The 23,808-nt window shown below is 43.9% G+C and overlaps 4 protein-coding genes across 8 annotated transcripts in view; 2 read left to right on the top strand and 2 right to left on the bottom strand.

The window, feature by feature from the left end:
• Positions 1-1,016: 1,016 nt before the first annotated feature.
• Positions 1,017-2,380, bottom strand: LOC114441215 (zinc finger protein OZF-like). The gene is made up of 2 exons (XM_028414018.1): positions 2,201-2,380; positions 1,017-2,110 (listed from the first exon to the last, which is right to left on the bottom strand). The coding sequence occupies exons 1-2, from the start codon at positions 2,378-2,380 to the stop codon at positions 1,106-1,108; spliced, it is 1,185 nt and encodes a 394-aa protein (XP_028269819.1). The 3' UTR covers positions 1,017-1,105.
• An 826-nt stretch (positions 2,381-3,206) lies between these two features.
• grsf1 (G-rich RNA sequence binding factor 1) lies at positions 3,207-5,935 on the top strand. Its single transcript, XM_028413628.1, has 10 exons — positions 3,207-3,618; positions 4,128-4,272; positions 4,347-4,502; positions 4,571-4,705; positions 4,789-4,927; positions 5,005-5,099; positions 5,237-5,322; positions 5,410-5,545; positions 5,709-5,760; positions 5,835-5,935. The coding sequence occupies exons 1-10, from the start codon at positions 3,409-3,411 to the stop codon at positions 5,836-5,838; spliced, it is 1,158 nt and encodes a 385-aa protein (XP_028269429.1). The 5' UTR covers positions 3,207-3,408; the 3' UTR covers positions 5,839-5,935.
• A 157-nt stretch (positions 5,936-6,092) lies between these two features.
• On the bottom strand, positions 6,093-17,573 carry rufy3 (RUN and FYVE domain containing 3). 4 transcript variants are annotated; one of them, XM_028413586.1, is made up of 19 exons: positions 16,953-17,573; positions 12,931-13,104; positions 12,715-12,832; positions 12,533-12,634; positions 12,326-12,449; positions 11,776-11,840; positions 11,351-11,416; positions 11,191-11,260; positions 11,004-11,093; positions 10,378-10,461; positions 10,123-10,290; positions 9,757-9,854; positions 8,715-8,834; positions 8,100-8,226; positions 7,933-8,018; positions 7,821-7,848; positions 7,632-7,709; positions 7,373-7,542; positions 6,093-7,239 (listed from the first exon to the last, which is right to left on the bottom strand). In XM_028413586.1, the coding sequence occupies exons 1-18, from the start codon at positions 17,206-17,208 to the stop codon at positions 7,399-7,401; spliced, it is 1,998 nt and encodes a 665-aa protein (XP_028269387.1). In that variant the 5' UTR covers positions 17,209-17,573; the 3' UTR covers positions 6,093-7,239; positions 7,373-7,398. The 4 variants fall into 4 exon arrangements, with proteins under 4 accessions (XP_028269387.1, XP_028269388.1, XP_028269389.1 ...); XM_028413587.1 differs by lacking the exon at positions 16,953-17,573 and adding an exon at positions 14,513-14,924; XM_028413588.1 differs by lacking the exons at positions 6,093-7,239; positions 7,373-7,542; positions 7,632-7,709; ... (2 more) ...; positions 8,100-8,226; positions 8,715-8,834 and adding an exon at positions 8,973-9,620.
• A 5,078-nt stretch (positions 17,574-22,651) lies between these two features.
• slc4a4a (solute carrier family 4 member 4a) overlaps positions 22,652-23,808 on the top strand; it is a 34,687-nt gene continuing 33,530 nt past the window's right edge. For both annotated transcript variants that reach the window (XM_028413579.1, XM_028413578.1), the window contains exons 1-2: positions 22,652-22,782; positions 23,250-23,348. In XM_028413579.1, the coding sequence (XP_028269380.1) occupies positions 23,332-23,348 (17 nt within the window). In that variant the 5' untranslated portion in view covers positions 22,652-22,782; positions 23,250-23,331. The remainder of the gene's footprint in view (positions 22,783-23,249; positions 23,349-23,808) is intronic.

The raw sequence follows: 23,808 nt of genomic DNA, 5'->3' as shown, positions 1-23,808 counted from the left end.
AGACACTTATCTATTATTAGTTTAGGGCACTCTGACCCCTGCATGTTTCATCTTATTCCTGCATACAGGCAGAAACGGAAATGGAGCAGAGGCAAAGCAGGAGCTACAAAGCTGCCCTGTACGAGCGAACACCCTCACCAAGGAGGCCGACGACCCTGCATCAGCTCACAGGAAATGACAAAGCCTCCGCCGACAACCTCAACATCTCCTTCTGCAGCTTTGAGAGGGACCAGTTCACATACAGCCTTCACCTGCACCACAACAAACCCAGCCCGTGCCAAAAAGACTGGTTAAGCTTCCATCAAAGCAAAATGTGACAAATGTGACTCTGTGTGGACGGTGTGCTCGTCCTCTATAAGTGATCAACAGCTTTAATTACCTCCTGCTGTATGTGAGCCCTGAATTCTGGTGTGTCTATGTGCATCTACTCGTCTGTCCCACTCTGTTTAGAGACAAAAAGCAACACATTTGAGACATAATCACACAATTTTATTTAAAAAAAAACACACGACAGTAAAACTTTAAGTGTTATTCATCACGATCCTCCTCTGTTTAATCTTTACATCCTCCAAATCATACCAAACTGCAAAGTATCCCATCATAAATATACACTTCACTTAACACCAGGTGAACGTGTTGACATACTGTAGATCAAATTATTGACTGGATTAAAAGCAAGATTAATTTGGGGCTTGAAACACAGAGTGTGAGCTCTCTCTGAAACTAAGAATCAAGTAAGCCCTGCTGGTCATCCCAACAACTGAGACATTCCTTTTTACTACAATAATACATGTTTTTTTTAATGGTTTTATACCATTATGTTTTAATAAGTACTTTTAAATTATTTATCCTTTTTTCAGTAAATTGTAAATCTCTGTATTCCTGTCTTTTTAAATATGTTTTTCAACTCTGCAAAGCACTTTGAAAGCACCCACTGTATAAACTGAGCTACACAAATTAAGCTGCCTTCCCAACCAGACGCACCGATTGGAAAACACAATGCTGCAACAGGATCAGAACGCTTCAGTGTGTGGACAGGGCACAGAGGGGGGAGTGTTTCCAATTATGAGGAGGACCATGTTACTTTCATTAATAGTTTTGGTTATTATATCCACACAGATGCCTGAGGACTGCAGCTTCTCATGTGGATAGTTAAACTACCACGCTGAGTGAAAATCCTTCCACACCTTACACAAGAATACGGCTTCTCAGTGGCGTGAGTTCTCATGTGGTTATTCAACAGATCAGATTTACTAAAACATTTCCCACATATGTGGCAGTTGTACGGCTTCTCACCTGTGTGGATTCTTTTGTGGGCACTTAAATTACTGCTGTTACTGAAACTCTTCCCACATGTTTTGCAAGAAAATGGCTTCTCACCTGTGTGCGTTCTCACGTGGGCATTTAAATGCTGAGATTGACTAAAATATTTCCCACATGTTTCACAAAAATATGGCCTTTCCCCCGTGTGAGTTCTCATGTGGATGATTAAATAACCAGATTTACAAAACCTTTTCCCACATGTTTCACAACAATATGGCTTCTCGCCTGTGTGCGTTCTCATGTGGGCTGTTAAACTCCAACTCTGAGTGAAAGTCATGCCGCACATTTTGCAAAAAAATGGCTTCTCGCCTGTGTGAGTTCTCATGTGGGCAGTTAGTCGACACTTAAAATGAAAGGTCTTGCCACATGTTTTGCAAGAATATGGCTCCGTGCCTGTGCGGACTCCCTGATGTCTTTTAAGTTCATGCTGATTTTGACAAGATTTTCCAAAAGTGTGGCTGCTGTTTCTCCTGAGTTTTGCATTTCTAGTTGAGGTCCCATGTTGGCTTCCTTCATGGTGTTGTTCCTCAGCTACAGAAGCCCGCTCAGAGAGGAACTGTTCACAGCTTGGTTCCGGTTCACTGTGATCATCAGTAACAGTCACCATGATGATATCAGTCTCCTGCTTTAGCTCTCCCTCCTGGCTGATGCAGAGGTCCTCCTGATCCTCTTTAATCTGCAGAGATTCTGGTTCTTCCTCCTCTTCTTTAATCTGTGGAGGTTGTGGTCCGTCCTGGTTACAGAGCTGCAGGTCAGAGAAAACCTCCTCCTCCTCCTTACAGTCATGCTGTTGAAGGTCTGCAAGGTTCAAGCACACAGTAAAATGTTACCAATATGATGATGATGATGATGATAAAATGATGTGCAGCTTCATCACAGTGTGGGACAGGATGGAGCTGGACAAGGTCCTCAGGCAGTCCAGCTCTATCCTGACTCGCTGCGGGAGGTGGGCGACTGAAGGGTCCAGGCAGAACTGAGACTGCTCCACCCTCAGTGTGTGAAGGGAGGATTCTGAAGGTCTCCTCTGCTGTGAGACTACACAACGAACACTCCTCATAGCAGCAATATACTGCAATGTACAGTATTTATTTTTACAATGCACTTACAGACAAACCACTTCTACTTCTGTGCAATATCTGACAATCATGTGCATCTGTATAGTCTATTGTAACTCTAGTATCTTATCATCCTGCTGCTCTTACCTCTACTATTTCCTCGCTGTGGGCTCTACAGTGTTAGTATCAGTGATTTAATGTGATATTATCTGAGTCCACCACCTGCTGGCCTGTAGAACCAATAACTAATGTTAAAATAAATCTAATTTCTATCACCACTAATGATCAGGACAGAATCCACAGGCTACACGGAAGTAATAAGCGGTGTTATTATCACATTAAAACTTCTACCAGCTCCTACAGAGTCACGTTCAGTTTGTTATAGCTGTTCTTACCTAATCTGTGTAATTTTAATTCAGGGTTTAAGAGGATTTGCAGCAGTTCGCGCTGACGCTCCGTGTCTTCTTCATTCTGGATGAACGTTTGTTTTAAAACTCGGTTTAAAAAAATTTGTTCAGCAGCGGCAACTGTCAGCCGCTCGTCCATTAACCCTATAAAACACTCTGCAGTCATTATTAGTCCAACCAACAAGGGAATATTATTATCTAAAACACCGAGGCACAGCCGTCTCCTACATGGTAACACACAATTTTCTTCTTCTGTTGTACTTTGGTTTGAGACAGACTAGACGCTTTCGTAGCGTATTGCTGCCCTCTACTGTTTCCATAGAATTACTGTCCAGTTCAGTTATTATTATAACGTACATACTTTTATTGTGAAATACCGGATACCGGAAGCGTTTTGCGGCTTTTATTGTGGAATCTGAAAGCGGATACCGGAAGCGTGTTGCTGCTAAACCAACCACGCTAGGCTCTGCCCTTGACTGACCCACGTGAGTGTGTTTCGCCTCTCACTGTGGTGTCAGACCGGCAGCTAGCTAGCTAGCTAATCTGCTAAAATCACAGGAAAGCGGCCTGAAGCTGTTCGTTTCAGTCAAACAGGCAGTTCGCTTTCGGTTCGCTCGGCTAAAATGTCTTGGAACAGCAAATCACTGTTGTTTTTGCTGCAGCGGTGTGTCGCAGTCAGACAGCTAACTTTACCGTCCAGAACCTTGTTGTCAGGCCGGTGTGGGTTCATACAGCACCGATCATGGACCTCAGCGACCCGAACCCTCTACCAGCCGAGCCTCTGTCAGTTTCAGGCCACTGTGAGGAGCAACCAGCACCGCTTCTGTACCAAGGTTAGTCTCTTACACTTCTACACTGTTATGTACTCGAAGACTTGTACGGTGGCCGAGAGAAGTCATGGCACAAAAACACTTGTATAGACAGGACTACACACCAGTCCAGTCCAGACCAATAGAATGTGTCCATTTAACAGCCATTAGTGCGACTTTCGATGGCCAAACCTGCGGTCAGAGAAGTGCAGACGGCCACAGACTAGACCCATTGGATCATGCAGACCCCCCACTGCTGTTAGTCAGGTCCGCCACCCTTTGAGTTCCATGGACACATTTCCATGATGCTGTGAGAAAAAACTCCAGACGCCTTGCTTCAATCTTCTCTATCCACAGCTGTTAGCTGCAGCTGTTGGAGTCGGGTGTTCTCTTGGAAAAGAACTGAATTGTTGCTGGTCTGGTCCGAGTCTTGGGTTGGGCCTTAGAGGATCCACCAGCTTCCTCCTCATGTCAGAAAGGAGAAGGACAGACGATGTTGAGATCCAGCCTGAACTTGACCCTGTGTCTTCCAGACAGGTGAATCATGTGTAGATGATTACCCTCCGCTGCCGGCCTATCAGCCGGACTCAGAACCAGAGGCCAAGGAGGTGTACATCGTGCAGGTGAAAGGTATCCCGTGGTCGTGCACCGCTCCGGACCTTCTGCAGTTCTTCTCAGGTGACAGTCTTGATATCGATGCACAGTGACGTGTTCTCTTTAGATCTATAGATACTAACATCACTGTGCTTCAGAGTGTCGGATCCGTGACGGTGCGAACGGGATCCACCTGACCATGGACAAGCTGGGGAGGCCTTCAGGACAAGCCTTCATTGAAATGGAGCATGAGGAGGATGTCAGTAAAGCCCTGGAGAAGCACAGACAGTATCTTGGTCCACGATACGTTGAAGGTTGGTAAAGGGAAATGTTTCCGGGCTTCTGTGGCTCAGTTCGAACATTAATTATTTTTCCGTTTCAGTGTTTGAAGTAACGAATAGCGATGCTGAGGTCATCCTGAAGACCGCCGTCGAGACTCCAGCGCAGGAAGGGGTGGTGCTGCTCCGAGGACTCCCCTTCTCCTGCACCGAGTCCGACATCGTCCAGTTCTTCTCGGGTAAACTGCCTGCATGCTGTCGACGATCCTTTGCAAAATGGAGCGGCGTGTGTTGACGCATACGTCCTGTCTGTGTTTGGCAGGTTTGGCTGTAGTGGAGAACGGGATCACCTTTGTCACAAACTCCAGAGGGAGAAGGTCCGGGCAGGCCTACGTGCAGTTTTCCTCTCAAGAAGCTGCCGATGAAGCTCTGCAGAGAGACAGACAGTTCATCGGAAACAGGCAGATACACTTTAGGGAACATGCTGGCATCTCATCTCGTCAGGATCATGTTCGTGACGTGTTTGTCATTCTTGCAGGTATGTGGAGGTGTTTCCCAGCAGAAAGGATGAGATTTGTTCCAGTAGGATGAGGACGGCAGGTGTGGGCTCCGATCAGGCCCAGAACAGGACAGGTAAGTGGAGCCTCAGACTCGTCTTCTTCCTCCTGCAACACAAACCAAACTTTCAGATCATGGAAAACATGAAATACTGAGTTAAACCCCTTTCAGCCATATGAGGTGTTTTGTCTCTGGTGTTTCTGCTCCATCAGTGTCCCAGCAGAGTTCAGCCATGCCGCTGCATTACGTCCACATGAGAGGACTTCCGTTCCAGGTTTCTGGAGAAGACATTGTGAAGGTACAAAATAAAAAAAAATAAAAAGCACGACGCTGCTGCTGCTGAGCCTGCTGTCATGACGTGACAATGCTGCGTTTCCTCCTGCAGTTCTTCGCTCCCCTCACTGTGTCTAAGATCCTGATTGAGTGCGGCCCAGACGGGAAGGTGAGCGGAGAGGCTGACGTTTACTTCAGAAGCCACCAGGAGGCCATGGCAGCCATGTCCAGACACAGAATGAACATAGGTGAGAGTCTCTGCGTTTTGTTTTAATGCAAAAAGACATGTCGGTTTATCATGTGTGGTCCATAACACGACTAAATCCCGCACCTCTCGAGCCACGATGGACCCACTTGCATCCGTCAGTCTTTGCTGTTCACGGATTAATGGCACATGTCTGTTCCCTGCAGGTCACAGATACATCGAGTTATTTCTGAACTCTGATCCAGACTCTGATGGAAGGTGAGAAACTGTGTGAAAACATGTGGATTTATTGGTTTTGCACAAACTCTAATCTGCTGTGTTCTCTCCTGCAGGTGAATGCTAGCACAAAGATGCCAAATACATACACAGGATTATCATATTTATTTTAACAGCCTGACGTGGACGTAACAATAAAAACATTCCCGCTGCCAAAGAAACTGTCTCATTATTAAAGCTTACTATACTGAATGGGATGATCAGCATTGATCATTGTCAATACATTTGTTCCTCAAAAGTAACTTACCGTCCTGCAGAACATTAAACAGTCACTCAATAACTGAGGTAAAAATTACACCAACACGTACACAAAACAATGAGATAAAAGTTTATTGATGATCTAAGAAGCAGTTCCAGCTCACATGTTAATTAAGCTGCAATGACAACAGTTTTTTTTACTCGATCAACAAAACATAAAAACAGCTGTTATAGGTAAAACGCACAGATATGTACACTTCAAACCAGCCAGGCGTCACAAGGTGCTGCGATATGTTGAGGATACTAGCCTAGTGTCCATGTGATACAGAGCAGCAGCTGTAAAATACGACCGCCACGATATTCAGCTTTATAAACTACAGAAGAAAATAAGGGGCCTCTGAAAACAGGTCGGAGTTTTTCTTTCCTCAGAACTCCTCTGTACGCAAAAATAATCTAAATTCTGACTTTTCCTTGAAATTATGAGATTAGAAGAAACAACAAAACAGATTTTAATCTAAAGTCTCAGTTCGTTTCCACGGTAACCTTAAAGAAGCAGCCCGATAATTCAGCTATACAAACACGTTCATGCAAACATATACAACTACCTTAGCTTAGCTTAGCTTAGCATAAAGCTTGGATATGAGGAAACACAATCCACCTGCCAGCTTATTTAAAGTGCACCAATTAACACCCCCAACTCCTCACGCACACACACCTAAGACTTACAGCTGTTTTTTTTCTACCATGTTTAAAGTGAATATGCTATGCTAAGCTAATCATCTCTTGGCTTTACCAGCCCAGTCACATAGATGAATGATAGATCCATCAAGCTGTTCCTTGAGAAGGGGCTTGATGCACAGCTCAGGATTCTGCTTATCAGAAGTATATGAAACATGTCCTTTCCAGATCCTGACTTTAGCATTACATGTTTCTTAGACTTTCATAAATATTGCATGAAAATGATACATAGTTTTTTTCCCCTTTAAACAATTTATGAAGATATTTGGTGAAAAGTGTTGAATGCAACGTCAGTTTGAGCTCAAAGCTGATTAAATTACTGACATGCATCATCATCACAGCCGAGGCTCAAAGTACTGACCCAAGATATCCAGTCGGCCCCTTTTTTATCTTTTAAAAAATGGAGGTTTAAAATGTGTCAGTTAAACTCAAAGATCCTCTAAGAAAAGTCACGAATGAGATGGTTCAAGTCGTCTTCCTACATCCAGCCAGCTGCCTGTTTCTGACAGCAAGTGCAGGTTTTCACTTAAAAACAAACAGAAAGGGAGACAGTTGTAATAAAGACCTGCACACACACACAAAAAATCCCATGGAGTGCAGGACTTCTAGGCTCATTCATCGTATTTTAAATCAAGTGCTTTGTTTTGCAGATCAATACCTCTGGGGATCGATCACTGTGCTTGCTCATGTTGGGGATGAAGCGTATTGTTGGAGTAACTGTGAGTAGCATGCGGTGCAAACCGTCTCTGGGAGGATGGAGGAAGGTAACGGCAGCTCGTTGGAGACGCAGCTCTCACAGAAAACGCCGCTGCAGTTCTTACACTGTTTCTACAGAGAGAGACAATGAGAGAGCGTGAGAGAAAAACCAGCCTCACCCAGAAATGATGCCAAGTTGAAGGGTCCTTCGTGTTTGGTACCTTTGTCTTGAGAAGGGACTCGTCGTCTTCACACAACGAGCACATGGAGGGCTGGCTGATCTCCACGAAGGACTCGTCCTGAAGGAAAGTCAAAGCAGAGAGTGAGTGGCGTCATGTGTGTGAAGGTGTAACCAAAGCGTCAGCTGCTCCTTCATCTGGACAAACAGGAGACACCGAGGTAAAACTCACCTGCTCGTCCTCGTGATGCGACAGGGACCTTAAACAAGATTCATGAAGAGAAAATAAGGTCAACATTCTCCTTTAACAATTCACATTTATTCTAAAACGATGCCTCACTTACAAGCTGGAGCTCAGACTGGTTCTGTCCTCCTGCCCGCTCTGTAACTGCTCAGTCTCCCCTTTCACCGACAGGGATTCTGGGAGATGCTGTTAGGGTGAAACAATAACACACAGCGCTGACCACGCTGCCTCATGCTTTGTTTCACATAAACGTGAGCATGGACTTACTTTGGTCCCGCTCTCTGGATGTCTTCGCTCCCTCCGTGGAGTACTGCTGGACTGTCTGCATGCAGCGCCGAGCTGAAGCTCGCTCCTCCGCTCGCGCTCTTTCCTCACCTCCTGCTCCAGGTTTGACCTGTACAGACACAGAGGTACAGGTTCAAAATGCATTCTGGATCACTTATGGCCAAATTTGGAAAAAAAAAAACACACATTATTAGCTTAAACAATAATCAAGACTAAATTCTTCCATCAGGACCAAATGTCTTTTGTGTATATTGTGGACTTGGAGCGCACTCTGCTGTTCAGTCTGTGTAATAACACCACAGCGGTGTCCCAGCTGAGAGGTTGCACCTTTTAAAGGATGTGGTGGACAATCATTAAATGAGACGGTCTGATATGTAGGAGACTTCCTATTCATTAGGATGTGCTGCTTCTGTCGCTAAGCAACCTGTTGCATCCTTCTCTACCAGGGATGCATGTGAAGGAACCTTTAAAAATGGGACAAACCCTCTGCAGTTATAGAAGGGATCCTTGGGCAGGATGCAGCCTCTGAACTGGGACACAGTCCGCGTCTGCCCGAGGGGACACATCTCTGCTGTGTTTTGGAAGCTTTGGTTTTACCTGTGTTTCCTCAGCTGGTCCACCTCCTCCTGCAGGCTCTCGATTTTATCTCCGAACTCCTGCTTGAAGAGCCGGTTAGCCTCCAGAGCCAGATCCCTCTCCCTCTCTGCCTGTTTGGATCTAGTTTGGGGTGAGCAGGTTAACAGAAACTCAAAACAAAAACTTAATGAAGACATTAAAAAAATTAAAAGAAAAAAAAAAACACACACACAAAAGGTGGCTGAAGACAGAACTTTAGCCAAAGAAGATGAAGCAGGCTGTTTGTTTACCGTTTTATTGGCCTAATGTTTACTACAGTTTACACCAATGTTATGTTCACATACAATTCAAAATGAACAAATTAACTTTTGCCCTTGTTCGCTCCTGTGCTGGCCTCGATCACCAATTTACAACAAACCCTCTGAATATCGGCCCTTAAACATCAGCTCAGATTCTTACTCTCTCAGTCTGTCAGGGGCTGAATTCTTTGGAATAAACATTACAGGAAGTCTGCTCCCACATGTCCAGGTCTGTTGGCACATTAATCATCAGTCCGTCAGTCAAATCCTACATCACGCCATCTCCTCGCCACAAAAAAGCATTAATTTTAAGAAAATGAAAGAATCGACCTGCGCCGGTGGCACGCCTGTCAGAGAACACGAGGAACGAGGGCTGCTAAAAGGATCGACTCAGTCCACACTAAAAGCTGACGCTGCAGGAGGACGTGGGAAAATGGAGTTTATTTTCAACAACAAAAGGAGCGTCGGACAGAAAAGATAACATCCTAGTTTGGTTATTTCTATATTAGGCAGGGTTTGTACGTTTGTTTTGAGACGTATGAAAGCGAGGAGCTACTGCTGCTGCAGCTGCAGCAGCTTCCCTGCTGCTGAGTTCAGGTTTTTGGCCTGCTTCACCAAATCCTTCTCACTTTAGTGAAAAAAAAAATAAACAAACGATGAGGGAAATCATGATAATGGAAGTGGAGAGAGGAAAAAACAGCGAAGAAGTTTGTGTGGGTTAGTGTTTCCATGCAGGAGAACTGTCTGCTGTAACGTGTCCTCACCTGGTTTCCAGCTGTTTGACAGTCCCTGACATCTGGTTTATTTTCTCCTCCAGGCGGGTGATGGCTTCACTCTTCTGTTTAGAGCCGGCGTCTGCACTCTGTGGAAGAAGTGAAGCCCATTATTCAAATGTACACAGGCAGGTTTGTAAAGGCTCTGCAAGCACTGAAGCTAACCGGATGCTAACAAGCGCCACACATAGCAGCACAGCTTCTCTTCCACTACAGAGGCTTCAGACGGAGCTAGAACCATCCAAGTTTACATCCTGCTACACAGTCCTAAGCTGCTTTGGGTGCAGGTAGTTTGGTGTAGAAACATAAACACTTGATCTTGAGCTGAGCTGCTGCCTGTGTGTTCGTGCCGAGTACCTGTGACTTGTGGCTGAGCTGTTGGTTGATTACACGCAGGTCCTCCAGCTGCTGTCTGAGCTCCACCAGAGCGTCCTGTTTCTCACAGATGTCTTTCTCCAGCATCTTCATGGACAGCTCCATCTCCTGCTTCATCCCAATCTGCACCTCCAGCTCCTTCTCCACATCCTGCTCGGAGAGGATTGCACACATATTTTATGTCTTGAGCGGAGTAACGTGAAGCTACACAATCACAGCTAGGACCCTGACACGCACCAGTCGAAGCAGAGTTTCCTCTTTCAGCTGCTTGCGTGTTTCACCCAGCACCTGTCCGTCTGCTGCAGACTCACTTCTTAATGCCTGAAGAAAAACAGGAACATCTGGTGAATTCTGGGATCTTTCATCACCAGGAAAAAGAAGGACACAAGTCATCTGCATTTAAAGGAGCCTTTAAAGTAAGATGGCCTTGTTGCACCACAATCGGTCTGCAAATGCATCCCTGAACTGAGACACAGCCAGCCTTCGCTGCTGCCTGTCCTGTGGCCCTTAATCTCTCTTCGTCATCTCAATGGGACTCTTCCTGATTCAATAAACTTAATAAACTTCAGCTGACCACCCGACCTCACTCTGTGCTGAATAAAATGACACTCTACATGGTCAGACGCTGCTCTCACGGTGATCAACATCATCTCCACTCTAGAGGAAATGTGCTGCAACTACACTACACCTTTAAAACCTGACACCTGACAGGCAGCCGTTCTCAATCGACTACAAACCAGCCTAATATAAAATAACCTTCCCTGATTGGCTGAGAGAGAGAAATGGTCACACTTTAGTGATGTTTCTGAGAAGATGTTGCTCTTTCATTGATGATATAACGATCACACCGACGGTGCGCTCACCTTCCTGGACTCCAGCTGATACGAGCTCTCCTCCTTCACTCTCTCCACGTCTTCTTGTAAAGTGATGATCCTGTTGTTTGCCACTGCGAGCTGTGAAGACAAACAAAAAGACTGACATGAAGCACAAAAACGAGAAAAACAAACACGCCGGAGGAGAGGAGACACCGTGAGACACCGTGAGACTCACCTCCTCCGTCAGCTTAGTGTTGGACTTCTCCAGAGCGTCCACTTTGGCCTGGAGGTTATTTACTGATGCACTGCAGACAGAGGGACAAACAGACAGACGTCATGTGAGACATGGAGCTCCACAAGGTGACGAGAGCAGAGAACTGATCATCCACACAAACCTTAAATGTCTGTTCAGCTCCTCCACGTAATTCTTCTGATCGAGGATCGCTGTGATCTGACCGTCACTGGAAGAGCAGGGTTTATTTTTTTTAGCAGGGAATTTAAAACTTCTTCATCATCAGTCATTTGTATTCATGTTCTTCTTCTGATTTTATTTCTCCATCACAAACTTAAACTAGAATTTCCCTCACAGTCGACGTCCATCCTTTGCTTCTGCTGCTTTGCAGTTAAACTACCTGTAAAAACTTCACTGACTGTACAAACACTTCATGGCCGACCAATGAAAGGAGACCAGGGTTCTACTGATCAGGTCAGACATGGAGAATAAAGAGATGTGATGTCTTCAAAACTAAACAAAAAGTCAAAAGGACTTTACTGGAAGTGGAAGGAACACAGATGACACAGATGAGGAAACAGAACTCACCCCTCTGCACTCTTACTACTGTGTCCGCCATCTTTGAGGTACATTGAGAAATCAATCACCCCGACCTGCAGATGGAATTTAATAAGAAAAGGATAATCAATGACAGCACGCTGACGGAAAATAAAAAAATAACACCACTGCAGGCTGAAGTTTAACTTCACAGCTCCGCACTAATAACTCCTTTAGAAAGCTGGAGAGAATCTGGCGCCCTGCCCGCCCTCTCAGTCATTCTGACCTCATTCCCACTTTGACAACTGATGGAGAGATTCCAGAGATGCTTTTAAAACACGACTGATGCTCTGTGGAACAACTTCGACAAGAACATCACGCGGTGAAGCAACACTTTGCTTGTTTTAGAGCTGCAGTGCAGAGCAGAAACACTGGAGCCAGTCTGTGCAGCAGTGGCCCACAGCTGTTAACAGGAGTGGAAAGAAATGGGAGCTCCCCAGGCTGCAGACGGTAAGTACGTCTGTACGTCGTGGATTTTCAGTTTCCCTTCCCCTTCACTTCGTCGCCCCTTCATAAGTAAAGGAAGTGAAAACAGACTAACCTGTGAGTCCAAGTCCTCTCCCTTCATGCACAGATTGGCATCGATGACATTTAGTCCGACGAGCAGCCCGGCGATGACGGCGCCCTCCTCCTCCATCATCAACGCGTTCGCTTCATAGAATTCACTACAGAGAGAGAAGAGGACGAGATGTGAGAGCAGAAAACAAGAGTCAATGTTGTCCTGTGGACTTACGGCCTCCACACACACCTGAGCAAGTCCTTCCTGTTGATGATGGTCTTCATGTAGTCGGAGAGCTTCTTCTGCATCAGGGCCAGTCGTAACCAGGCGCGGCCCCTTCCTAGAGGAGTTCTGGCATCAAGCACAGAATACACACAGTTACAACACATGAAAAGAACTTCCTCACATGCTGCACTCAGATTCGGACTCACTTAAGGCCTGGCAGGTCTTTGACGCTGGCCGTGATCTCTCCTGCCTCTGGAGTCAGCTTCTCCACGAGCTCCAACGGCCCCCAGAAAGACTTGTTCTGCCCCAGGAAGGTCTTCTTAGCTGAGGATTGACAGACGGTGTTTGATGGACACGTACAATCTTTGATAAAGTTGTTTGATTGATGACAGCCTTCCAGGTTTTTTGTGTGCCACACGTACCTTTCAATCCGTGTTTCAGACAGTGCTCCATCACGACAAAGAACTGCTGGAGAGGTGCATAGTCGGAGTCGAGCGTGCGTCCCAGGTTGAGAGCCGACTCGATCAGGCCCTTGATGCTCAGTTTGGCCATGTTCATCAAGTTAAGCCTTTCGATTGCAATCGGATCCTTAGGATCTGAAAAGAGACAAAAAAAAGAGAGAAAAGGTCTGAATATGTGTCTCTAGGATTGCTAATGTTTTAATGTTTGCAGGAACAAGCTTAGCTTAGCATGTTAGCTGGGGTATTCTTTCTCTTTAGTATCTTTTGTTGTGGGAGGGGGATGACTCAAGAGTTAAACTTATAAAGAGGCAGGTTTGTGTTAAACAGGAATGTTTCCAGGAAGTTACATCCATGTCAACACACATTTTTAACACACAGTATCGGCCTGAAGCAAAGAGCGAATGGTGTAATTCACTAAATCCAAGAAAGTTAATCCTCAGCCTGATACCCACACACATCTGTGCCTGCTCTATTATTTATGACCGCATTTAACACTGAGAGGCTTTTAGTGGAGGATCTCTGTTTACATTATTGATACATTTACACATGTGATCTCAAGTTTTGCATTTACGCCGACTCTGGTTTTGGACTGCAAACAGAAAGGTTATCCAGCACATGCTAATGCTGCGAAAGTGTGTAAATCAGGATTAGGATTATCATCTTAAAAGCTCTCATTTTAATGGGATAAAATAAAAAAAACAGCCTCCCACACCATGATAACAATCACAGCAATGATAACTCTGAAGTTATTTAGCAGTTTATATTTGGTCTAATGATCTTAGAACTTAGAATTGACTGCAGATCAATCAAATCAATAGAATGAGCGCTGTGTGAGAGACTGGAATCGTGCAAAGGTGGTCCAACAAATACATTATGATAAAATAAAAAAGATAAAAATGACCCCAAAATAAAAGTTCATGTGTGTCAAGCTGATTAAAACATTAAAATAAATCACCCCTGAAATTTTACATCATTGAAGAATAAGTGTAAAATTCAATAAGCAGCAGCTAGCAGCGCTGCCTGTTAATGGTCCTCTCTGATTTTATTACAGCTGTGTAGGTTATTATTTTCCAGCTGGCTGGAGGAAATGGTCTGAACATCCTCCCATCATGGACCTGCCAATCGCTCTGCTCTGTGCTGAGGGAAGGCGTGGCAACATGGGATGTTTATCGCCATAAAAAACACTTAAAGTGACGTACAGACGTCATCTATGATTTTAATCTGAAGTAAAGATCTTGAGCAGATCTTTTTCTGTCTGTGATGTTCTGTAAGAGTGGAACAAGGAATATTTTCTAACACATCCTTGCTTCACAAACCCCCACTTCCTGGTTGCTTTGTTGCCAATCCCTGGCTTATTTACAAGCAGCGTCATCCTGCTGTGCGACTCTCAGCGACATCAAAAGCATCTCCGCCAAAACACATCATGACACAGCTCAAACCGGGACACAGTGACACCGTCCACGGGGTGGAACGCGTCCCACCACACCCTAAACATCAGATCACACTGCCATCCTCCTCCTCCTCCTCCTCTGTCACATTTTACCTTCATGGGCCGGCTCTGGGTCTGGTGTGAGGGAGATGTCATTGAGCTCACGGAGGCAGAGCCACTCGCCATCGACAGACACGCGAAAGTTGCAGAGATAAATGGTCTCCCGGGCGGCCTGGGTGATCTTGTCTGTGGTGGGAGTCGGGGTTTCGCTCTGAGGCGTCAGATCAGACATGATGACTCAGCTTGTGTGAGGCAAAACCAACACCACCAAGAGCGGGGGAGAACAGGCGCACAGCAGCTTTTGTTCCAGTTGTCAGCGAAAGCCACAAAAATACGTATGAGAGCAGGAAAACAAAAGGCCCAGACGAGCAGGGCCTACAGCAGCGTTCAGCAGGTCTTTATGCCTCCATCCTCCTCTCTTCCTTGCTACCACTGAGTGAAATACGCTGCTGTCTCCAGAAGGGCTGCCCTCCCCTCTTCTCCTCCACCTCCTCCTCCTTCTCCTCCTCCTCCTCTCTTTTCAACCTCTTGTTATCCCCTTTTGTGCCGGCTGGGGATTTAAACTGCAACAGAGCGCTGTGCTGAAAAATCACAGCCCTCCTCCGGTCAGCTCAGCACCCGCTAGCTCTGATTGGACTGCCTGCGCACCGCAGTGAATGCACTGGGTGGGTGTTGACCAAGATGGCTGACAGAAGCACTGGGTAGAGCAACACATCGTCACGTGAGCAGATGGTGCATGCGTAAAAAACAAAAAAAGGGGAAAGAAGTCGGGGGTGGTGGTTGGGGGGGGGTCCCCAGAGTAACCAACCGATGCTAATGATGCAGCAGAGGACTCATCTGTCTCTCAAGCATCAACAGCCCCCCCCCCCTTTGACAATGCAATTATTCAGCTGACTGCAGCAGCAACAGCAGAGAGCAACAAAGGTAATAAGGCCAAAGGTCCCACATGTAAGTGTTATATTGCCATATTATTTCAATTCCCAAATGATACAGCTCCTGCAGACCCAAACGTGACATCAGAGCAGCTGCTGTTCATTCACCTTGATCCCAATAATAGAAACACCATCACAGCTCACAGTGATACATCTGTATTCTCACAACATATTGATATACATCTGTCTGATACAAAAAAATACAATAATAAACTCAACATATCCAGTTTGGTGGTGTAGAAAGGCTGTTGCTGTTACACGGTTTGTCCACCAGAGGGCAGTGATTTCAGTGTAAAGTTGTTTAGGTTTAATTAGGTCACATATTTTTTGTATTGCTTATATCTGTATCTGTAACATCTCAAACAAACAACAACCATATTGAGTTTATTGTTAATATCTGATATTAATCCGACATATTCTGGCAAATTTGATTCCTGCTAACTGTAGAAAAAAAAACATCTTGTGATGGAATTTACATAGTAAAATGGCCGAGTGTGATTTAACGGCTCTCATGATGATAGACGCTGACCAAACCTTACAGACACATGCACAGACAGATGTGACAATGCCATTTATGACGACTGAATCATACTTATTATGTCAACATTTTTAATTTAAAGTAATTACTTGATACATGCATCCTTCATAATTTTGGTCCAAAATCTCCTTTTTCCTGATCAGCAGCTCAATTACAGTGTAGCAAAAAAAAAGGAGAAAATCAGCAAAAACCTCCTATATGAGAAGCCCATAAATGTTCCTGTGCCACCAATATCTGGTGACATTCAACTAGGCCTGACCTATAGGTCACAGATACATCTGTATATGTGCATCTTCACATTATTTAGAATACAACAGAGTGAAAATAAACACTGACCCACATGTTTCCCTCTAACACAACCCATACCTGCTGATACCGACTGTGATTTATGTGCCGTATTATCAGATACCTCTGTGTCCTCCATGTGTCAACAGCTGATAACAGACTTACTGTTTGCACATGACAGGTCAGCAACATGCCACATATTTAATGGAGGATGATAACATGTTGATTTAACTTGATTAGAGGCAATGCAATTAAAAAATATCTGCATATATAACAAATATGGCATTCTTATCGAATCAATCAATGTTTGGTGCATTAACTTAATTGATGAGAGTTCATCAATAACTCTGTGATGACGTGACACGGTGAAGTCCAGCCTTAAATGTTTACAACAACAAAAGTGTGAGGTAGTCACTCGCGCATGTCAAAACAACACAGAGACTGTTCTCTGAAGGTTATTGGAGCGTATAAATCACTTCTCTGGTTGACATGAGCTTTGTTATCTGACCGAAACATCCCACAGATTTATCTAATCATCCTGCACACTGGAAGGTTAGACTCAGTGCAAGCGAACTGACGTCGTTTGTTACCTTTGGGATGTTAGCTATGTTAGCTGTGGGCAGAAAGCAGGTTGTTTAGGGACAGTCTAAAGTTAGCTAACAATGCTAGCAACGCAAAATGTAAGTAAAGTTGTGTAATCTGGACTTTTTTTTTTTTTTAAAAGATGTTTAGCACTTACTTCTTCGTCTGGACTCGATCCTTTCAATCTGGAAGTCATACTGCCGAAGCGGAGCGGGTGACAGTGAGCCAGCCTTCCCGAACCTCAAGTTTGACGAGTTTAAAGCCTCCTTGAAGTAGATCACCGAGGTCGGGGACAGAGTCTCATCCGGACTGTCAGCGTGTCCGTTTTCATCGGAGGAACTCCGTCTAACAGAAGTTTCTGAAGAAGACTGCAGAGCCAGATCTCCCAGCGGTGAATCCCGCTCCGCCGCCATCCTCCCCTCCTCCGGTCTGATTTACTTCATGTGACCAGCGGGGTGGTGGTGGTGGTGGTGGTGGTGGTGGTGAGCTGTCAGTCAGAGCTCAGCCAGCTAGGTGCGGTTAGCTGTTGCAGCCATGCACCTCTGCGGTGAGCAGCTAGCGATCGATCGGCCGGTCAGTTTACACTCCACAATCTCTCCAGTATTCACTCCGCCTTTCGTCCTGACCTCCACAGCCCCCGTCTGACCCGGAAACAGCTAAATGTTAGCATTTTGGTACAAATATGTTGCTAATTTCCGAGTTTCCGCGCTGTGTCAGCGGTCTAGCGATCCCCTTGTACACCAGAGATGATACATGAGGGTAGATTAGCCTCTGAGCGCTCCCATGATTCATTGCGAAGACCCGGAACACGTGCACCTCTCTTGTTTCAGAGACTCTCTGGTGTACTATTGCAGCCTACGGGGCTGAGGAATGAGGCCAATGCGGAAGTGGGTTAAAGTGTCGTTGGCCGGCAGGGGCCGCCTCTAAAAACCTCAAAAATTACTATACTATTTTTATCGCCGTCACTAAGGTGTCATTTGTTACATGTGTTTTTGTAACAGTGTCCTGGTGGTCCGTCTGAAAATAAAAAGCCTAAACCACGTTAAATTCGTTGGTTTTACTTAATTCAAAAAGATCAAATTCAACACTTTTGTTATTATTCATTAACAACACTAAATACATAATTATACTGAATGCTATATTGATTTTTTTTGTTTGGCTTTGCCACACAGGCAACACCCAAAAATGAACACCAGGAGGAGCTGCAGGACTCGTAAAAAGGTGAGACTGAATGGAAACTATGCATCCACACTGCTGTGAACTGTAATTACTCAGTAAATGAATGAAAAACAATGATTCATAATGAATTGTGTGCGCGCCTGACTATTCATTCAGTGTCTCCAGCAGTATTTTCTCAACAATCTTAACACATGCTTTCATTTAGATATAAACTGCCATAAGGCTTCAGTGTCCCTTTGTGAAATGTGTCCAGTTTGGGGCCAGCTTGCCTGTTTCCCTTTTACATTAAAACCTTACAGTTGTATGAGAACACGTGCCCCGCAGTTTGTGCACAGCTTTATAACCAGCATCATCATACTGTGTTCATTAGCTGATCCCTGATTCCCTCCAGCTACAGTGACCTGTATCATGTTTGTGTCACAGATTTCAGGCATGCTGTATTTAAATTCTTGTCTGTGGACATTAAACTGCTTCATTTGGCTTATTTCCTCTTCCATCTCCATTTGCTGTGTCTGACAGCGCTAACTGCATGTTCAAGTTTTATTTATGAATGAATGAATGAATGGAGCATGCTCCTTTTTTTCTGAAAGGTCAGTGCCCTTTCTGACTCTTTAAAGTTAGGGTAGGAGATTTTGAAAACTCAGTGAGAGTCAGCCAGATTTGAAAAGTAAACACACGCCCCTTTCTCTCGGAGCTCACCCCGAAGCCACGCCTCCTAATCACATGGACGCGCATCACCTGAAGACGAGCTGCGGTCTGTGACTTCGGCCATCATGCACGTACCTCTCTGGTGCGCGCAGAGCAGGAAGAGAGTGACAACCAGCCAATACTCCGCGCAGGGTCCACCCGGAGGATTGGCTGATGTTTTTAGTGTTTTATAGCTTCCACAGATGATTCATATTCTGCGTTTTAATGAGAAACTGCCGAACTAATCGGTTGCTATCGGATTGTAAAGAGAAGTTACACTAATTTAACAAAAAGTGCATCAGAATGAAATCTACCTTTAACTGAATTAACAGACTGAAACTGAAATACTAAAGATTTTAAGTCCATCTCCCGCTCGTCTCAATGTTATCTCCTGATTTATGAGAGGCTAATCAACACCTAAACACAACACACAACAGAAAATAGAGCCTTGTTTGTATACAAAAAAAAGCAGGATTGATCTAATCTACACGTTTCACCTCAAAATAAAAACATTTTCTGCTTGATTATAAAATCTGACTCCTCTGTTTTTCTTTCTTTTATGATGTGGTGTGAAGGTGGACCGACATTTCGTGGAAGAATTTCACTTCAAAGGCCGCAGCTGGCACTGTGTTAAAGTCCTGTGGATCAGAACAGCTGCATCACCTTTCACACTACAAAGCATCAATAAACTTTAGGCCCTATGCCTTGGAAATGTGATGTGGAATAAAGCTGAGGAATCATGACATTTGTTTCCACACATAAAAACTTGTTGTGCATGAGGGGAGAAATATGAAAAACGCTGACATGCTGACACGTGCTGTAAATGTGTAAAACAGCAGCTGTTTTGCTTTATACACTCTGCACATGAGGGACGAGCGCTCCTCACACCAGCCTGTCTCAGATACGTTGTAGTGATGTTAGCCTTAACAATATTTTGTGTTGTGAACAAAAACATACAACAGTGTTTTGAGAACAAATTGCAACTCGTGGAAAAATCGAAATGTCTAAAAAACAAGGCAGGGATCTGCTCCTTTTCACACACACACGTGTGCTTGCGATTCTTTTTTGTCTCAAATAACCATTATAAGCTTCATCAGAATTAATCGCAGATTCATGGACTTTAGCTCAACTGCTGATACAGGTTGATACTGATGAACAAGGCTCTGAACGTCCACAGAGGGGAAAAAAACAAAAACTCTTGACATGAGAAATCCCTGTTCTGGTTTTGTTTTGTTTTGGCAACTTTTCTGTGCGCATCAGGGATCAGAACGTCTCGGATGACGCCTGGAACATCCCCGGGAAGTAGTGTTTAAACTTGATTTTCAAGTTAAATATTACACGCTTGTTTGGGGTTATAATCCAGGGGACAACGTTTGGTGTGAGGTCTGCAGAATCTGACGTTACACAACAACCAGAGTTAGAACATGTTCACGGAGTGAACAGAGACGGGTTAAACTAATGCAATACAATAAGAATAATAAGAACAATAAGAGCACCAAGAAATGCAATGTTCCTATATGTTTAATGAAGCGTGTCCAATATATATAAAGCTTTTAATATCACTTTTAATAATAATAATAATAATAATTATTATTATTATTAGTATTATTATATAAAGCTTTTAATATCACTTTTAATAATAATAATAATAATAATAATTATTATTATTATTATTATTATTATTATAATTATATAAAGCTGTTATTATCACTTTTAAGACTGACAGATCAGCAAATAAGTCAAATAACTGTGAACTTTTACCTTCTTGGCATCTTTCAGGTCGTTTTGATTTTATGCCTCATTTGCTGTATTGTTCATTCTCATTAACACTGTAATTCACCAAGCAAAGCACTAATGAACCCGCTGAACCCTAGAGTCTATGACCTAAAAAAAGGACCACGAAAAGAAAACGTTTTCCACAAAACTGGAGAATTTTTAACTCGTTAGGTGGCAGAAACACGACCTCATGATGGTGACTGGCTGTAGCAGTCAGGTGTAGAAAGGTGCTGTCTTCTGCTTTATTTAATTGTATTCTTCATGTGGCCTCTGGGGCCCCATGAGGCCCCGTTCACACTGGAGAAAGTCAGTCCAGCTAGAGTAGGATTGAGCCCAGACAGCCTTTAAGCTCGATGCGTTCACACCTGTTTTCAAATCTGGCTAGCACACACTTGTGTCCGCACTCAATCCGGCTTCATCCAGCGTGTTTGCTGTTCTCCAAACCACTAGGTGGCGCCTCGTAATATGGCTAATAATGTGGCTAGCCGGATTCGCTAGCCACATTTGTGTTCACACCTGAGCCACATTTGAGCCAATCCTGCTAGATCCACCTCTCGAGGGTGGATCTAGCCGGCTTGAAATCAAACTGGATTCAGCCGGATTGGAGGTGTTCACACTCGGAAAAAAACACATCTGGATTGATCTGGATGCGGCCAAATCCTGCTTAAGCCACATTTTTTCCCCAGTGTGAACGGGGCCTAAGGCTAGAGACTTTAAATGCTGCATTCAGGAAACACCCGTTCATCAGAGATGTGACTGTTGAAACAAGGAGGGTAGCTGTAATGCTAACCAGTAGCTAAACCAGATAAACTAGTAGCTTATCTAGATTAACTACTTTTGTTTGTGCACATATGAAGAACATCGTTGAAACACAAATAACAATGTACAAAGATCATTTAGCTAAAAAAATAACTGTAAAGTGTTAATAGTAAGTAATAGTGGATTGAACTGGCAGCATGGGTGACTCAAGCTTGTTCTGTCAGCCGTCTGCTGACACCTCTGAGATATATGAAAGTGTCAAAAATTAACAAGTTATTGGAATTTGCAGGTAAAATGTGATTTCTTCAATTTACAGATTAAACGATGTGACGCAAACGCAGCTTCCTGGTTGTTGTCTTCGAATTACGCATGCGTGAACGTTAAAATGGCCGCGAATGACTAAAAGTAATACAATTATGCTAAATATTTGCATTTTTCTATTGTTTAGGTAACTTTTCTGTATAACACTCGGCTATAGTTGACATTGTCGTTCTTTTTGTAGTTTATATTGAATCAACAATGTTTTGCAGGCCTGTAAACTATGTAGGTTATTGTTATTAGCTCGCATTAGCTAGCTTAGTAAAGTTATAGCATTGCTAACATCTATCAACAAGCGTCAACTAATGGGGCCGGCCGTTAAGCTAAAACCGGCTAAAGCAGGTTTAAATTGTGTTTTTGTATTTCAAAGAATAGTAGAGATTTAACCTTCCCTAGTAGTGTACTTCCTTGAAGACAAGAGGCTGTGAAGGGTCACAGGTATGTTAAACCTTAATAGCCACCAGCTAATCTTTCTTTCGCTCACACAAGCGTATTTTGTGTGAGCGAAAGTACATGTTGACAATTACGGTCATTTGGTAGATTATTGTGTGCGCGATAAATTTGCAATAGTTTATCTTCACCACTTTTGGATCTGGAGGACTTCTATTTAATTTCCGAAACGTTGCATTTCCATAAAAATGAAAGACTCTGTGACATTTTAACACATTATTTTAATATTTTCACCTGATGAGCTGATTTGTGTGGTGTATACTGTGAATGAATTCAAGTAATGTGACGGTAACATTGGCATGTCTCCTCCAACAGATGGCGCTGTAGATCCAGAATATATATTACAGTAGAGCGAGTGCCCACTATAAGGCTTCAGTAGTCTTTGATTTAACTTTTTCCTGACAAATACACCAGCAAAAAAAAGTATTATGTGTTACATTCGTATTACAAACATTATAAAATCATATTTTATATACATGTATATTTACGTTTCTGCCGCCACGTCGAACTGTGGCTGTGTAAGCTGTTGACCCTGCCTGGCACAGCTGTACAATGAGCGGGTTCAGTGGCTAAAATAAAGCTGATGGGAAATGATAGTGAAGCTGTGGAGCAGTTTGACCTCCCACCGGAGGAGTGGCGTGGACAGAAGGACGGTCCAGCAGATAGAGGCGGCAGCATGCTGAGCGCAGCCGCCTCTCCATGCCTGCATGCACACACAAAGTTGTCTGAGCCGTGGAAGGAGTCTCCTTTACCTTCATGCCACCGCGGGGGTGACAACAGGAGCCAACCTCACTGAGCCAAAGATCGGTAATACAGCGGTAAGTCACGCAATCTGCGTTGAGTTGTGGACAGTTTAAGAAGAATAGTTCAGGCTGTCCACGTGATTAGACGCGCCTCATGTTAAATTATCAGATAATATTTGTGTCGTTTTTCCTACATTATGTTAAAAAGTGCTTTCGAGACTTTTATCACTCTTTAACCCACTCTTTACTGTTAAGGAGTTGTGCGTAATTACGCAGCTGGAGCGCGTTTTGTTTTGGCTGGTGGTGCTTCACCTGTTTTTATGTCCGTTTTTTGTAACTCCAGAGCTGCTGCATGGTATTTTTTTTATTGTTTTGGGATCTGTCAGGATTAGTAAAATACCCATCGTACGTTTCAGTATTTACTTAAATGTGATCGATGCTTCTTTTTTGGATCATAGATACCTGTCTGTTTTGTTTCTGAGGTGTCATGTTGTGAAGTGAAAGATGGAGAAATAGAAACTCTCTGTGTGTTTCTCTGTCAGGTCAAACATCAGCTGCTGCTCTGGTGATCCTCACTGCTCAACACTCAATAAGGAGATTTATCACACCTCCAAACCTGAAAGGATGAGTGCCACCAGGAAGTAAGTGACTTCACCGAGCTTTACAACAGTTGTTTTGACCTTGTGCTGATTTACTTAATTTAAAAAAAAAAAAAAAAAACAGCTGTGTGTAAGATCAGCTGCTGGTACATATGAATGTAGGTGTTTTGACAACACGGCAGACAGGTTTGATGAGACCTGTCTGACTGGCAGAAAGGTTTGACTCTGCATTTTATATTAGTGTAAAAAGTACGTGGTTACAACTGATCTCCAGGCAAACTTACAAATCATTTGTCCAGGCAAACCACAGAGAGCTGGGCAATAATAAACTCGTTAAAGGTCATTTTAAGTTGGAACATGTTAAAGTGTAAGCGCCTACACATGAACAGCCATGTAATTGCCTCACAAGGATTCTAGCCCGAGAGAAAAACATACCTTGGATTAAACCGTTGTGACCCCTGAATACATCACCTCTGTAGCTCTCATGCTGAACGAGAAGGGT

The sequence above is a fragment of the Parambassis ranga genome, chromosome 9 (genome assembly GCF_900634625.1).
Source record: "Parambassis ranga chromosome 9, fParRan2.1, whole genome shotgun sequence".
Classification (NCBI taxonomy): Eukaryota; Metazoa; Chordata; class Actinopteri; family Ambassidae; genus Parambassis; species Parambassis ranga.
Note: the sequence above shows the minus strand (reverse complement) of the source record. Positions and strands in the feature narration are given on the sequence as shown.

Excerpts from the sequence above, each read along its gene's own strand:
- LOC114441215 (XM_028414018.1), bottom strand. The coding sequence starts at position 2,380 with ATGAGGAGTGTTCGTTGTGTAGTCTCACAGCAGAGGAGACCTTCAGAA. Across the intron at positions 2,111-2,200 it reads GCTCCATCCTGTCCCACACT|CATGACTGTAAGGAGGAGGA; the intron begins GTGATGAAGCTG and ends GACCTTCAACAG.
- grsf1 (XM_028413628.1), top strand. The coding sequence starts at position 3,409 with ATGTCTTGGAACAGCAAATCACTGTTGTTTTTGCTGCAGCGGTGTGTC. Across the intron at positions 4,706-4,788 it reads CATCGTCCAGTTCTTCTCGG|GTTTGGCTGTAGTGGAGAAC; the intron begins GTAAACTGCCTG and ends TGTGTTTGGCAG. Across the intron at positions 5,323-5,409 it reads CTGGAGAAGACATTGTGAAG|TTCTTCGCTCCCCTCACTGT; the intron begins GTACAAAATAAA and ends TTCCTCCTGCAG.
- rufy3 (XM_028413586.1), bottom strand. The coding sequence starts at position 17,208 with ATGGCGGCGGAGCGGGATTCACCGCTGGGAGATCTGGCTCTGCAGTCT. Across the intron at positions 12,833-12,930 it reads TCTGAAACACGGATTGAAAG|CTAAGAAGACCTTCCTGGGG; the intron begins GTACGTGTGGCA and ends GTCAATCCTCAG. Across the intron at positions 12,450-12,532 it reads AACAGGAAGGACTTGCTCAG|TGAATTCTATGAAGCGAACG; the intron begins GTGTGTGTGGAG and ends CTCTCTCTGTAG.